Here is a 16,760-nt window from a genome sequence, read left to right on the forward strand (position 1 = left end):
TTAAAAATTGTCAGCAATAGCTGACCAAATTAAATCGGAAAGCCCTTTAAGACATGAAATACTGTTGATTATGGCTGATCTGGAAATCAGCCAGAGAAGAGGGGTGGGGAATACCAAAATCATGACTCATTCACACTCCTAAGAGAACACTGGTTTTCAAGATGAAACCAAACATGAGAAGATGAATGTGCTTTTATATGTGTAATCATTTAAATTTTATCTAAAGTCCAACAATGTAAGCCTTTGACCATAATAAAGATACTAGTATTTGAGACTGTTGGAATTGCTACTTTTTCATTGTCTGTCAATAATTCTCTCCCTTAATTTGAAGCTTAGAATTGCAATAATGGCAAGTACTGGTATAAAAGCATAGAGTATGAGGAAATCCACTGTGAACCGGGACAATGCCCCAGGGTAGTTTTTTTCAATGAACCGGATGCCTTGGGAGAAAACACACGCGGCGTTATTTGCAGTGGAACTGTTGGCTCCATCTGTCAAAAGAAACAAACAATTTCTTTAGTAGGTAAATCAGTAAAATTAAAACTCAAGACTCCAGTCTCTAGCTCATGTCTTGAATACACCTCTTCCTTATATCACTTCCATGAAGAACCATACCCACAGGAGTATTTCTGACCACTGTGGAATAAAACCAGACAAGCCCTATGTTTCTGTGGTTAATCCATGGCATTTTTTTGAAGGGAAGAACAAAGGGTCATTAAGAGCTCTCTCTTTGGTTCATGCCAAACAAAGATTTATGGCTTTTTAGACGCATATCTGGACTACCATCAAGAAGCAAACTGCCCCAAGTAGTTAGACTTGCAGTGTTCGTATGTGTTGAGGGTTCCAAAATGCAAGAAATGATGACTGTCTGAAGGACACATTAAAAATGAGGTGTTCATCGGTACTAACAGTGTCATGGATTCGTTTTCTAACAGTTGTTGATCTTGTAACAAAGTGGTGCAGGAGAGATTAGATAAAAAAATATGTAGCCTCGGAGAGGAACACAGATACCTGGCTACAACACCCCAAATATGTTAGGGTAGGTCCAAAGCTGTAATTTTTACCCCACTAGTCTGTATTAGCTACTAACCCTGCCACCCTGATTGATTCTCTTGTTTTGCAAGTTATCTTATTCACAGGCACCAAAGCACAGCCTGAGAGACCCAAGCTGCTTGATAAATACCATGAAAACACATTTGAACTGAAGCCTCCCCATTATTAGAAGAGATACCTGGTCAGCTGTTTGTTACCTCTCAATATTCCTTCCACTGATGTTTGATCTTAGATTGTGCAATTCTCTTGATGCTCTATTTGTGTAACATTGCTCAAAATAATAAACTAATAATAATAATAATAAATATTATATATAATAAAATAAATACAATAATAAAATAATAAAGTAATAAACTTAGCTTCCAAAATTCCTCCAAAGAGGGGATAAGAGAACAGGTGAAAAAGAGAAAGATTAAAAACTGGAAGAATGAGAAATGGTTGGAACAAAAGAATCAAATTCTGCTTGAGCTTGCTGATGTGGCATTATAGTCTTTACTAACTAGCAAGTTTTTTTTAGCAACTCAGAAGTTACCTTTATTTTATCAGCATACATGTACCCAGAAGGAAAACCAGCATCAACATCTCATTAAAATTATTTACAGTGGACTTTTTTTGAACACTCACCACATGTGAAGTTTAAGCCATAAAATTCATTGACTACAAGGACTTCACTGCTGTATCTTTGAAACGTAAGAAAACTGAGTAGTTTGAAAGGTGTTGGCATTTCTTCAATAGTCCTTAAAAAACAGAGAAGTTAAGCTGGCTTTTGCTACATACTAAGAGCTCCCAAATTAAAACAAATTCTCATTTGTAACCTGTTAGAGAAACAGTTCTTGCCTCTACCTGTAGGGTTTTCAAACATAAAATCCAATTTTAGGGCTAAGTGATGAGACAACCATGAAGGCTGTCCCTGCCTTTGGTACAGTGTCACAACATTCAGCCCTGACTTGTTTATGGACAGTCACAAAGAATTCTATGGTTGTTTGCTGTTCACATGGCAGTGATAAACTGGAAATGACAAGACCCAATATAAACCTTACTTGCTAAAATGTGCTGTTTTCAAAGTAAGAAACCACCCCTCCCTCCATCTTCAAAACCAAGTAAGATTGAATAGCAATTAATTGACACAATAATAAAGCAAAAATTAAGCAAAAATAATGAGAAGAAATATTCAACAATTTCAGGAAATTTCAGCATCTAAAATACTTCAATACTTATAATTCAACAACAACAAAAAATTAACAGGAAAAAAACCCCAGGAACCTAAGTCTCAATGCTATTTTTAATGTCCATCATTGCTTATGAAGATTAATCAAAAAGATTCATAATATTAATGAACAATGTCTGTGCTGTAAAATAAAGTTAGAAACCACTTTAATGCTTTTAAGTTATCATTAAGGCATTAGACTACGATAGCAGGAATAAATGTCACTATAAAGACACGTCTTTCTGAAATTAGGCAGGAACCAAATAATTAGACATTAACCTAGCTTTATATCATAAGTATGAACTGAGATCTACTTTAAAGAGACAAAGCATAATCAACTTTGTGAAGATTCAGATGGTTTTCTTGAGGACAACACCATCTGTTGTTAGGCGTACTTCATTTTCATTGGGAGGGTCTCTCTCAGGTAAGCATATCCTATTTGCTCAACATCTTAGGAAAACTGCTTTTAACAATTACATGTTTATTCTGATACGTCCCTCAAAAAACCCAGTAACTTCAGTACTGACAATACAAGGGGAAAACTGTTCAAACTTCACACAATTAAAATGCAAAACCATTTATCTGCACAGTAATAGAGCAAGTGGATCACAATCTTCCAGCATATTTACTATACTATTTAATAATTTTTTATAGATTTCAGTCTGTACAGGTAAAAAGTGCGACTGAAAAGTTTACTGGCTAAACTAGATAATAATACTAGTAAGACAGTTGATAGCAACTGCTTTTTCAAACCAGCATTACCAATGTTTAATGTCTGATAAGTTCCAGCAGTTACTAAAACCGTAGGAACAGGGATTTTTGGTAGGCTTCTTTAATGAGGACAGCATTTCACGTCATCATGTCAGCATCAGTAAAAGAATTTGGATGAGCTGATAGATATTAATTGCTCTGTTTTATCTTCAATGTATTTGCAAAAACTGGAGAAAATCTTCAATATCTTTGTTGATACCTAGAGGTATTAAGTTTCTGTTTTTGTGTTTAGTACAAGTCCCAACAAGATTAGGTAGTTCTGCCTCTGAAGGAGCACAGATGCTTTCCATTGCTTTCCATTGCTCCCTGTGCATTACCGGATTTCTGCAATACCAACTGTTCTAGAAACATTTCCACAATTGTATCATTTCAACAGTGTAATAATGTAAGATTTTTTCCTACCTTACTAGTCCCGTTCCCACTATCACACCAGCTGAATTAAGCAGCACCACGCCACTTTGGACTATATTTGGGTCTTGAACCATGCCAAGTATAACAAGCGTTAGTAGTTCACCAATCATGTGAGATGCCAGCACAACAGCAAAGAAAATTCCAAATCTGGAAGCATCAGGATACAATCCTGTAGTCCTGTACAAAGTAAGCAACAGAACAGTTAAAAAACAGTGTTTGGGTAATAAACTTGGAAAGTAGCTTTTACCTTTGTTTGTATTTGGGTTTTTTTTCAGTTGTAACTCATTAAGTGAAGAGTTTATGCCTTAATCCTTAGTGTACTGTTTGGAATCTTAACACAAAGGACATCCACTTACTATCATTATTTAAGTGCAGATACATGAGGTTTCCTCCACTTAGACTGAAGAGGGATATACAAAGATGTAATTCTTGTAAAAACCCAGGTTGTGTCAAGACAATCACCATGGCTTTTCAATTCCTTAAACTAACCTGCTACTTCTTGTAGAGTCTTTGCAGTGGAAGTCATTCATGTAAGTCCCATATTTAAAGAACATCTTTATGCAGGTAATTAACAGATGGGACCTGGGACTTCTGATAATGTGCAAGCACACGTAAGTATGGATGTACTCAATTAAATGAAAAACTAATTGAATTCACCACCCATGTAATTCATATCAATCCAATTTCCCCCATACTCCTGCATTCTTTAATGCAACATGCTGTTCTCTGTTTTCCCTTAGCTAACCCAAGTGAAAGAGTCCTCTCAATCTGTACTCAAGATTAAAAGTTAAAGAAAACCCAGCAATTGCTTGACAAATTTAATTCAGCCTTATAGTGTATGTGACAGATGACAAAACCTTTTATCACATTGTGACACATTACTCTTTTTCCAAAATACCTCATACCAAAATTGCCTCACACTAGGTGCACACTACATGCTTTGCTCAGCTAACAAGAAGCAATTTGACATTTAATTTTCTTTTTTTTTTGTTGCTCAGTGCAAGGCCCTATGTCTTTTTTTAAATCCACCATGTTTGAATATGATCTTAGAAGTACCAGTTTTCTCACAGGCTTTCCTGGAGCATTTTTTTTAACACCAGAATAATTTATAAATAGATGGATGAACATTGACTCTTCCAGTATTAAATACTCAACAAGCTAGCAGGTATTTAGCAACTTTTAAGTACAGATTGGTGCAGAAGAAACAGTTTTCCAAAGTCCTAGCAGAAAACTATCACCTCTGAGCCACTCGAATAATTTACACAGAGATATGGAGACACAGGCTAGTAAATCTGGGGTATAAATAGAAGAAAGCCTAAAAAAAAAAGAAAAAAAAAAAAACAGAACAGCCCAAAGAGAGAATACTACAGCAATAGAATAACAACATGATGTGAACTGTCACAAGATTTCCAAGAGGTATCTCCAGGTAGGAAAATCTGCATAAACAGGACATTTACTTGATTGGAAAGGAAGCTCTCTTTGATCTAGGCCAGACCTACCTTGTGTCTGATCAGGCCAGAGTTTGGGTCTGCCTTACACAACTGTCTGACCCCACAAACACAAACTCAAAGACAAATGGCTTGTAAGAACACATGCCAGAGGCTGCCAAAGCCTCTCAAAGGGTTAGCCCATCCAAGAAATTTCAGTCCTGCATAACAACTGCCAACATTTCATTCAGAAACTACTTGCCCTGAGAGGTCTAAGAGCATTGTGAAGTCACTTTGACACATCCCCAGTGGCTTCCAAACAACTGCAGTACTGGAAAGATATCTGTAAATATTACCCATTAACTGGAGCCTCACTATTTAACATCGACTGTGTTTGAGCCAACCAAAGCACTGGCACTGTCTCAGCACATGTGGATTCCCTGTTTGTTAAGGAGTTGGGAGTGTCATTAAGCCTGCTTTCCAAAAGGCTGCTTTCTCAGCACCAATCACAAATAGAAGGTCAGCACAGCACATAGTGGGAGCTAGAGTAATTTCTGCCTGTCTGTGAAAAAAGGCTCCTCAGGGAGCAGGAAGTACTGAAGCAGGCAGCACCAACAGCTTGCAGAAATAAAAGCCTAGGTAGCTAAGGGGACAAAGGTGGCTACTTTTCATATCAACACCAAACTACAAAAAACCTGCCCATGCATGCAACTCCTCACACCTGGGAAGAGCATAAATCTTCCTCTCAGGGATCTTACCTTTTCATTGAGATCTCAAATGGAAAGAATTAAGTAAATGCTGAGCACTGCCCCCATTGCCTACTTTAGATTAGAAGGAAGAAAATAATAGTCTTTTTTTTGTCCTGTTTTTCCAGATGGGGGAAAAATGCTACTAAAAATTCCCTGTGCAGAAATTCTGATTCAGGAGTCCAAGCAATTTTGTATAGTTCCACTTTATATATTTTCCATCCATCTTACTGGAAAGTAAGAGCACTAACATGCACAGCTACAGCAGAATGGCTTCTGCACTTTAGGTCTTCTATGAGCTGTATCCACTTACCATTTTTGAACAGCTCATCAGAGAACATGCATCCATGACACAATCCAAGCCTCCTCATCACTTGTACACATTTTACTACAGATTACAACTGTCCCAGCAAAACTAAAATTAACTTTGGTGTTTAGACATCTCTCAATATAGAAAATAAAAAAGACTGATGGACAGAAATTTTGTGCTGTGGAGGGTGTAAGAAAGGGATCTAGACTTCATCACTTCCATATGCAGTAGCTAAACCCCAGTGTCCCTCCCAGGAAATTATTGTTACTGTCACATACCTACAGGTGACTTCCTCACTTTGGTTGGGTTTTTTTTGGGGGTTTCTTCTGTTTGTTTGTTTGTGTTTGTTTTTTACGATTTCCTGTCTTCCTAAATGCAATGTAAAATGGAATAAACTTCCTGCTTTCAATATGATACAAGTATGATAACTGTCCCAGGTCCATTGAAACTTTCCAAGTCAACTAGAGAACTGGTAATTTACTAATGGGGAAGTGTTTTCAGCTCTGCCTGAAAGAGAAGGTCTAAATTTGTGTCATCTTTCCTTATGCTTTCTGTGTAATCATTTTGAGAGACAACAGCAGGAAGCCATGCCAGGAGGCTTTTTGCTGACATGTTAACTGACACTGGTAAGAAAAACAAAATGACAATCCAACAGATGGTCCAAATGCTTACCAGTATATGAAGGTGCTGAAAATGGCCACGCTGATGACACTGAAGGGCAGGAAATGGACTATATAAGCTACAAGCATTTGCCATTTCTTATATAAGCCATCTTTGCTTTCTTGGTCACTGATAGCACGTAGAGGTGGGACTGAATCAAATATATAAGAAATAAAGTAAATTACCATTAAAGAGAGAGCAAGACTTGTTGTTAGCAGAAATGATCTGAAGCACAAAGACAACGTTGAGAATATATCACAAACATTTTGCCTAAACCACTCTGATCACTTTTTTCCCCACTATAAATGCAAAGCATGCTCTTTGCAGAATGCCAACATTGGTAACATCTTAATGAAAGAGGCATGACTTATCAGCATGCAGAACAGCCTTCTCTTTTTGCATATACAAATCAAAGACATGAGATAAACTTTGTCACTGGCTAATTTATTGAGGTGCTCTGATTTCAAGCTGATGACAAGAGTGTATGTTTCCTATATGACCAAAACAGTTTTTAGGGCTGTAAATAGAAACTACTGTTGCTTTCAGTATGGCACTTGTAAGACAAAAGTCCTTTAAAAAAATGTAATCATCACATAATACTCATAAATCCAATGAATTGTTGTCAAAACTATTTTGTATTTCCACCCTTTCCACATGTCTGGTTTTGAGCTCACTTAGATATTAACTAGACCTAGACTATGTCTTGCCTATAAAATCCTACACACAGGCAAATCTTTCACACAGTTTATAAAGCCTTCATAGACAGGTCTGTAAAAAAAAAAGGTAGGGATCAGGGCATGTTCCATTAAATTCCACTGAATTTTGTGCTTCTGTATCAACTCTGACATTACCTAGAATAGTGAAGATCCTTTAAATTACTATCTTCAAGAAATACTTTTTCTTATTTAAGACAGTGGCAGCAACACCCGCTGCTGCACATAAGACAGGACAGAAACTCACACAGGGCCACAGCATTGAGCATCCCTGTGTAGGGGGGGGCACTCACACACTGGTAGACAAGCCCCACACGGTCCTGCACGGCTCCCTGGGCCAGGTCATTCCTTAGTCTAAGAAGGAAAAAGGCTATAAACAAGCCAAACAGCAGATTCTGGAGGAGACGCATGATGATGCCTATCTTATCTCTGGAGAGGTTTCTTGTTGTTCTCCTGATAACCAAACAAAACAACAACAAAAGGCTTGTTAGCTACAACTGAACACATGTGGGTAGGGTATTAAGCTCTGAACAAGTCTTAGACACACAGTGTCCAAAAAGAGCTAATATATTAAAAAACACAAAGGACAAGTATGGTGGGAGATCAAATAACCAAGGAAGTGCATCTACACATGGAGGAGAAACCTGAAAGATTAGTGGAGAAGAAAAAAAAATTCTTTAAAAATGGACGGGGAAAAAAGTCTTACCGTAAAAGAATCAATATTTGGTAAAAGCCACTGGGTGAGTCTTTGTTTTTGAATGGTACTGGTGGCAGCTCCTTCATAAACTTTGTTTTTTCAATGGCTGCCAGTACTTTGCTAAAGATTTCCGAGTTTCTATAGGCTGATACAAATTCCTGAACCCTACTATAGGTTTCGAGTTCGTGTTCCTTGCTTCGGGTGTCCACAGATGTCAGATCCACTGTAAAATGACAAAGTTTTTACTCTATATACACATCACTTTCCCTTCACATCTTTTTTCCCCTTGCAACTAACTTCTTCTTGTCTCCATTCTAAAACGTGCAAAGATGAAAAGGTCAGTTGAAAGTATTCAAGGCTTCCTTCTCCCTTCTGTTAGACACAGCACAAATGAATTAACTATGCAGCCACAGTTTTTTCATTCACACAAAATCTGTGTTTTGTGACCTCTGTAGGACCCTGCAGTTCAGGTCCTTGATCTAGAAATGCAAAACCTGAGCACTGTACTGGTCAGACCTTTAGCATTCTCCTTGCACAGCACAGAGTTGTAGAGAGCAAGACAAAGCATCAGAAGATGAACATTTATGAAGAGATGACTTATCTGGTCATGTATTTCTCAGGTTTTCAGGCAAATGCTCAGCCATAGCTCCATGGATCCCCCTTGTCCTCTGCTCGCTCCTCCATAACTATGTAACTTTATTTTTTGATTAGTGTGAACTCACACCGTAGAGACACTGCTCTTCTCTACTTGAGCTGTTAATGCATTGTTGCACTGGGTTTCACCTACCTCCTTTGCAGACATACTTCTCTTAATGTGAAGTCGGAGGATGTTCAGCTGGCCAAATTCCCCTAAGCAGGCTCAGCCCACGCTGAAGGAAGTACTACCAACTACCCTGAAACTCAGGAAAGGTAACTACTTCACAGAGTTAATGTTTCTTTCTAATAAGTCCACCTAAACATACTCCTGGAAACAGCAATTCTTTTCCTGCAGATGGGAAATTTGTGTGTTCCACTTTGACAAGTCATACAGATTCAGTAATAGTGCTAAAACACCTTAGAAATTTCTTTTTTCCGTAGCAGCAATGAGTTAGCCTAGGTTTTGAAAACTAGTTTGTTGTTCTCAGCAATATTTGTTATTACCCAATTTTATATTACTTCTCTTCTACATCTGGTAAAGTGTCTTCATCAGTTATTTATTCCTAAAGTTTCTCTTATCCTTAGATTTCAGTTTTGTATTTTGAAGTTCAACTTCAAAATACAGATTCAACAAAAGAAAGCTTTGTCCAAGATTCTTAATTTGTCCTCAAAACCTGAATTGGGCTTATAAATAGTTCCCTGGTGTTCTAAAAGCTGGAATTCAGCAGAATTGTCTTTAATGGTAAACATATCCAAAACAAAGCCTTTGCTTTTACAAACGTGAACATCCAAAATGCAGAAACACTTAAAAACTTGGCCAGTGTGACTCGCTGGAAGTCACACAGGAAATGAATGGCAACTGGGTGTGCTTTAAAAGAATTGTAACACTGACTACTAACTAGACCAGCTAGCTAATGCCTACCATGCATTAGTACTTTTTAAAAACATGTGACAGTTCAACAATATAATCCACACTCAATACATAGCATCTCTTTTCCTCTGCTGCTGGTGTAAATGATATCAGAATCTGTCCCTTCATTCACATCAAATCACACAAAAAAAATATAAACCACCAATTTTCGAAAGACTAAATATTCTGATGATTCTTTGCTTTAATCTGTATTTTTTTCCCTTTCTTGTCACATTCAAAGGTTGACATTTGAAGAATGCAGTACTCTCTTTACCAAGCTTTTTTACAAGTGGATCTAAATCTCAAATCATCTATGCTTTTCAAGACTATTCAAATTCATGAAGGCAAAATTATCCTCACTGTCATACCAGTATTTTCAGCTTTATCCCATTCCAGCTTCATGTCAACAACCATCCTCTCTTCTCACTGAGTTTAGAATGCCATGTAGACAATAAGAAAACATTGCCTACTCTGAATGCAGCTTTTTGGATTGGTCAAATTCCCTTGTTAGTGCTCAGCTAGTATTGCCAGAAATAAACCTAACATGTTGGATTTAAACAGACTTACATACATGGCTGCAATCTGTACACGTGCAAATACATCCACATTCTCTTCAAACCTTTACCTGTATGGATCAGGGACATGGATGTCCTGCAGCAAAACCAAGTCTCATTTCCAAAGTCTTCTGCTGACCCTTTTTTTTATCCTGAATTTTATCCTGAATTGGTTAAACAATACTCTCCAGCTTATGCCAACAGCTCACTATCATCTCCTAAAGCATCCACTCTGTTCCACTAGTTCACCCTGGTATTAGCAACTCCCCAAATTTTTAGAAACTTCAAACTCAGAATTCCTGGAAACAGATGCCTCAACTCAACCCAAATTTATTCTACATCCTCCTCTCCACACAACTCTTTTCAGTTGCTTGGCATCACAGAGTCTGTAAAGGCCACAGTTTTGGAATCAAATTAATTTTCCAACATCCAGTGCAGAGCCACAGGGAAATGCTATCTGGAATCCACAGGTTTCATGAAGCAGAAATTCTTTTTTTATTGGTTGTTTACACTCCTTTACTGCAAATATGGCTATTTTATGGAGTCATTAGGAATGACATGGGGCCAGCCCTCTCTTTGAGCTGAAAATAATTTAAAAGTTGGAGCAGAATTCAAACACATTTCTATCTCTGGAAAAACTTCAACACTGGGAACAAGTTGTTTTACCAAAACAACTTGGACAAACTTACCATAGAAGTCAAAAGGATTTGATTGTTCAGGACAAGAATAGCCACAGTCACTAAAAAATGTGATCATTTCCATAGGGTTCCCACAGAAAACCATTTCTCCAAAGCTCATGATGGATATTTTATCGAATAACTGTTGGGGAAAAATTAATATTTTAGCAGTATGTAAGTATCTAAGAATCACAGAACATGCTGACTTGGAAGGAATCCTGATGGATCATTGAGTCCAACTCCTGGCCCTGCATAAGACACCCCAAGAATCACACCGTGTGTCTGAGAGCATTGTCCTAAAGTTTCCTGAACTCTGTCAGACTTGGTGGCCACTTCCCTGGAGAGTCTGTTCCCAACCACCCTCTGTGTGAAAAATCTTTTTATAAGATCCAACCTAAGCCTCCCCTGTCACACTTCAGGCCATTCCCTCAGGTCCTGTCACTGGTCACCACAGCGATCAGATCAGGAGTGCATTCATTCTGGAGCATAGCTACTGTCTTGAGTAGAAATGCTTTGATGGGTAAAATAGTTTTGACACATTCAAACTTCCTTACTATATTTCTCCCAAAAGAAGCCTGTCCTTTCTTTCACTCTTCTCACTGGTGGTTATGCAAAATGACACATATCTAAGCTCTAGTGGTTCTCAAAACTGTCAATGACAGCAGCAAACAGAGGCAATCCACAAAAAGAGATGTGACTTTCTGACTTCACTTCTAAAGCACCTTCACTTACTCACTGATCTCCTTCAGTGCTTAATAGCCTCAGTCTATAGAACCCCAAAAACTGTTAGCAAGATTATCCTGAAGTGCTTAAGGACTCTTAACAACACTACTCTTCAAGTGAACATTTGCCAGGTCAAGATTCCCACCAGCTATGATCAATCCATGTTCTCAAGACACCAGGACTGCTTTCACTCCAGAAAAGCACCGTTGCTCCCATCTGGCTCTACAACAATTTACACTGCATTCAGTCAGCCAGGGAAGAGGAGTTTTGCACTCGTGTGGCAGGTGGTAGGTAAGAGCAAAGTGAGAAACAGTAATGGGAAGGGAGAAATGCTCTCCCCAGCACAAACCCAAGCAAGGTAGGACTGCCTCACCACACGACCAAGGTGCACCCACATGCCTTAATCGCAGCTTTTCCCAGTGGTTTTGTTTTGGGTGTTTTCACAACAGAAGCATTAGGCACACAGTCAGAGTCCATACTATCTTTACAAGGCAATGTGCGTCCCCAAGTGCCCTGTGACTGGCACAAGGCCAGAGTTGCAAAGTTCAAGAGAAGCCTCTATTTATGCAAAGAAAAAGAGGCAGCTATACTGGTTCTTGTACTTCCATCCCGAAAAGAACCTAAGTACTAAAAACTCTGGTGGAAAAGCCAGTAGTGAGTAGGCATCACCTACCTTGAAAAGCTCTGAGCGAGGCTGATGGATTGTAAGAATCACAATCCTGCCTCTGTGTGCAAGCTCTGAGAGAAGCGAGACAAGTTGGTTTGCAGTCAGGCAGTCCAGCCCTGTCGTTGGTTCATCAAGTAGCATGACCTCTGTCAAATGACAAAGAATAGCTTTAGAATTCAGGTAAATGAGGAGCAAATGGCATAGCTTCTGCCCTTAAAGCTAATTTGGCAAATAACACAGGTCTTTACAGGTGAAGTTCCACACATAAAGCAGGGATGCACAGATATTGCCATGACGTCATCTTTCAGTTTTAGTTAGTTACAGTGGTTCAGTTTTAATGACTGAATGAATAAGGACATTAAAAAATATTTCAGAGCATAATACTTCTTCTTCTAAATTCATGTAAAATCTGAAAATTACCAAAACAGTTTAGATGCATACATCTGTTCTAAGAACAATAATGATAAATTTCAGCATGTACAAAATTGTAAATATAAGTGACAAAATTAACCAGAATTAAGTAGAATTTATATATTCTGAATTAAATCTATATATACACACAGAGCAGTTTGATCATTTGTTACGAACAAACCAAGAATTGTTAAAAATACAGCAGATTCAATTCCATAGATTGAAGCAGATATTAACACCTTTTCTTTATTTTATTGCACATGAAAGGGAAAAACTTAAGTCCACTATTTTTAGAGACACAGAACAGAAGAGGGCAGTCCAATCTTGACCAGGGTACGAGGGGATGAGAGTTTTCACTACAGGTTTATCTACACAGAATCACTATAGTGTTTACTATAAAGTTTAGTGAGGTCCTGAGCAGCAACTACACCCCAGGAGTCACCAGTAGTAGGGATGCACCTCACTGTACTATTTAAGCTCCTTCCTGCCTAATATGTAGTTGTAGCACATCCATATGGCTACAAGGACTCCAGCATCCAATAAATATGTGCTGTACATTCACTCCATGAGATTCTGACACTTCAAGAAACTCTCTCAAAACAGACAAAATTTTTCCCATGGATAATCCTTCCATTGTTATTCAGCTTTGACTTCCTTTCACTGAATTTTTTCGGCTCTGGAACATATATGGTACTCACACATACATACATAGATCAAGAGCAGCTACTCCACTACAAGGGTCAGTGCCTGCACATGTATGGCTCTAATGTACTCAAAAATGATAAATTAATTGGCCACAACCAACGTTTGGGAAAAGTGAATCCAGAATGACTTAAAATACATAAATCAAAGACTAAACTTATGTTCAGTCCCTAAGATTTTTAAACTGTCTGCTTTCCAAGATCAATCAACAGATCAATGGCAAACCCCAGTTACTGCTTATTCTTTTCTGTCATCACCAGACTGGCTTCTGCCAAATTAAAGAATACAAATAGTTTTTCATTTTAAAGTGGTTTACAAAGGCCTGTGGTAGGAGCACAGAGTGACACAGCCTTGTTTTATTTTGAAAATCCATGAAGTGGTACTTACTGGGATCTTGTAAAAGCTGCGCTGCAACCGATACCCGACGCCTCTCACCCCCAGAAATTCCTACAACATTCCGACTTCCAATTATTTTGTCAGCAATATGGCTAAGACTCAGCTCAGCCATAACTGCATCTACCTGAAAAATAATTACAATTTCAAAAGACTAGACACAGTCCAGCTCAGATACCTGTGTGCAATGTTAAAGAACAGCAAAAATAAAATACATAATTTTAAGTTATAGCTTTACCAATATCCTGCTTGCATCCATTCTAGCTGGACGGTATCTAGCCTAACTTCTATTTGATAATTTTTAATTCATTATTTAAATTATTTTTTTAAAAAATTATTTCAATGTATTCTGAAATTAGTAAATTTTAGCTTCACTTGACATTAAGAGATAAGAGTTCAAAGATGGGACTAAAAGTTAAGGTATAGAGCATAATGTGCTACTCTGGCTTCCAAAATCAGGGAGCAGGAAGGCACATCAATTCTGGGAAAGTGTGAAGTAATGAGTTGAAGACTAGGGAAGAGAGAAGACAGAAAGCAAGACCCTCTGGCCAGGAATATCCAATTTTACTTCAACAGAATTCAAAAAGACCCCTTTAAATAAATCTGAAACACAGATTTTATCAAGAAAGTAGCTTGTAGGGGGCTTAGAGTAGATCAGTGCTTTTCTGAGCTGTTGTGGTTAGTGAGAGATGTCCTACAGGAGACAGAGTGGTGTCAAAATCAGTTCTGCTGTCCATGAGATTTGCCACCACACCACACATGTGTGGCATGGCACATGGCCCTAAATACCCCAGAGAACAGATTCCCCTCTGGGGAAGAGGAACTGGCCTCAGTATCAAGACCAGCATCTCCTGCAGTAGTAACTGCTTCAACTTTGGGTGGGAGGGTTTTGTCCCAGCATAATGGTGATGCCCTGGGGCACCAGCACAAACCTCTTGAAGAGGTGGGACAACCAGAGAGTTTGTGTCCTACTCCTCAGCAGAGGGATCTCTCCCCATTTGCAGAATGAGGATTACAAAACCTCATAAACATAAAACACAGACATGGATGGAAAGTGCTGCTGGTGAAAACACTACGTAACATCCTGTATGACTTTCTGGTGGAAGACTGTAAAATACCAACCTTCTTTTTGATGGACTTGTTGGAACATTTCTTAACAGTTAGTAAAGCTGTGTAGGTCAAAGACTCCTGTATGGTGAGAAAGCTTAACAAAGTGTCACTCTGAAAAAAAGTGCAGAGGAAGAAGTCAGTCCTGTAGTAATTAAAATTTTGTCCCTCTTCATGCAAGCTTAATCACTCATACAGCTTATTAACTAATTTGTCCCAAATTTACTAGTAAAATCACATTCACATGACGCTACTCCATTACACTAGCAACATTTTTTTTACACAAAAGGAAGCACAGTACACAAAAAATAAACGTAGAATTCAACCTGTGGCACATAAGAGAAACAATCTCTGAACTGTTCCCTCTTCAGCTGACGTCCATTCACATAGACTTCACCCAAGAAGTTGTCTTTATGTCCCAGTCTTCCTGATATTGCATCCAGAAGTGTTGTTTTCCCAGACCCTTTCAAACAAAAGAAATCAATCAAGTGCTGAGATGAAATTTGTGATTCCAAGAGTGGCAGCCTGACTTGGATGGACACATGAAAAGTACAAAGTTGGATTATTTTCTCAATAACTTAAAAACAATAGGCCCTGAAAATGCAGCTAATTAAGGGAAAGTAAATGGGAAAACTAGAATGTAAATTAGCATTTAAATAATAAAAACTTTGCAGCAAAACATTTGAGTTTTGAAGTAACCTTGTCTGTTACTGAAGTTATAATTGTTACTTAGCAGACAGAAGACTGAACTCTGAAAACCAAGCACCAGTTTCACAATGCAGTAGTTAAAATCAGCCATAATTTCATAATTTAAAACACAGACCTCAGTCACATTTGAGTCATTGTGGAAGTCGCCACTATTAACTGTGATCTTATTTCTTTTAAAATACTGGAACAACTTACCAGAATTTCCTAAAATCCCCATAATCTGGCCACTTTCTATGTGAAATGAAACATCCTTAAGTATTTGCCGGGTCCATTTTTTACAATATAAAGAAAAGTTCCACCACGGGCCAACACGTTCTCTTGGAAAACAAACATCAATAAAAAAATTAGAGACAGAATATGCAAACATTTTGCATAAAGCAAGTGAATGGTTCATAGCTACTTGCATGTGGGATGGGAGCTGCAAGAATTTTAAAATATGAAAAAATAAAAATATTTTCCCCCTTACCCTTTCCCCTCCTAAGGCTTGTAACTTTGGCATTATCTAGAAGATAAAACGAGGTCTGAGCACATTTTTCAGAATGATTGCTATGAGGTTTTTGGACTATAACCAAAAGGGCAAACGTGAACTGTGGCTCTATCAGCTGATGTTTGCCAGCCATTAATTCACCTGTTCCTTTCCTTAGGGCCTCGTGTTATCCCTCTGGCAGCAGCAGGAAAGGCAGTGGGAAAGGGCACAAGGTTTGGAAATCTCCGGTAAAGCACGTTTTTCAGAGGCGTGAAGGAGATGTGGGGAGCTCGGGAGGGCTCTGCCCTGAGGGGAGGGTCCGGCGCCATGAGGGGAGCCTGGCACCATGGCTCCTGCCGCGCTGGGCTGCGGCCGAGCCCACAGCGCACGGGGCCGGCCCCGCTCCCGCAGCCCCTGGTGCCGCTGCAGGGACCCTCCACACCGCCCTCCCAGCCCTACCTGATGGTGTAGGAGACACCCTGGACGCTGATGCTGTCGGGGAGCTCCCCCGCAGCCTTCACCTCGCCTGTGTGCCCGATGCTGCCGCTCTGTTCCAGGGTGGGAGACGTTCCGCCCGACATCCTGGGGTGCCCGTCCTCCGCAGCCTCTCCGCGTCCCTCACGCTGCTGGCCGGGTTCCTGGCACTGCCACTGCCGCCACCACCATGCCTCCCCCGGCACCACGCAGGGGCAGCTCCCGCTGTCCCGGGTCAGAGCAGGTCGCTGCCCCCGGCACTTGCCACCTCAAAGAAAACAGAGAGGCTGGCTCCCTGTTCTTTCTTTTTCCAGAGAATAACTGATCAGTGATTAGC

The 16,760-nt window shown here is 39.2% G+C and overlaps 1 protein-coding gene across 2 annotated transcripts; it reads right to left on the reverse strand.

The window, feature by feature from the left end:
- Positions 1-44: 44 nt before the first annotated feature.
- On the reverse strand, positions 45-16,682 carry ABCG5 (ATP binding cassette subfamily G member 5). Of its 2 annotated transcripts, none has more exons than XM_015622728.3 (13): positions 16,409-16,682; positions 15,679-15,800; positions 15,102-15,238; positions 14,791-14,889; positions 13,663-13,795; positions 12,169-12,308; positions 10,785-10,914; positions 8,005-8,218; positions 7,546-7,751; positions 6,598-6,736; positions 3,434-3,619; positions 1,678-1,790; positions 45-491 (listed from the first exon to the last, which is right to left on the reverse strand). In XM_015622728.3, exons 1-13 carry the CDS (start codon positions 16,528-16,530, stop codon positions 295-297), a joined length of 1,938 nt encoding a protein of 645 aa, XP_015478214.1. In that variant the 5' UTR covers positions 16,531-16,682; the 3' UTR covers positions 45-294. The 2 variants fall into 2 exon arrangements, with proteins under 2 accessions (XP_015478214.1, XP_015478213.1); XM_015622727.3 differs by lacking the exon at positions 16,409-16,682 and adding an exon at positions 16,112-16,337.
- Positions 16,683-16,760: the final 78 nt, after the last annotated feature.

The sequence above is a fragment of the Parus major genome, chromosome 3 (genome assembly GCF_001522545.3).
Source record: "Parus major isolate Abel chromosome 3, Parus_major1.1, whole genome shotgun sequence".
Classification (NCBI taxonomy): domain Eukaryota; kingdom Metazoa; phylum Chordata; class Aves; order Passeriformes; family Paridae; genus Parus; species Parus major.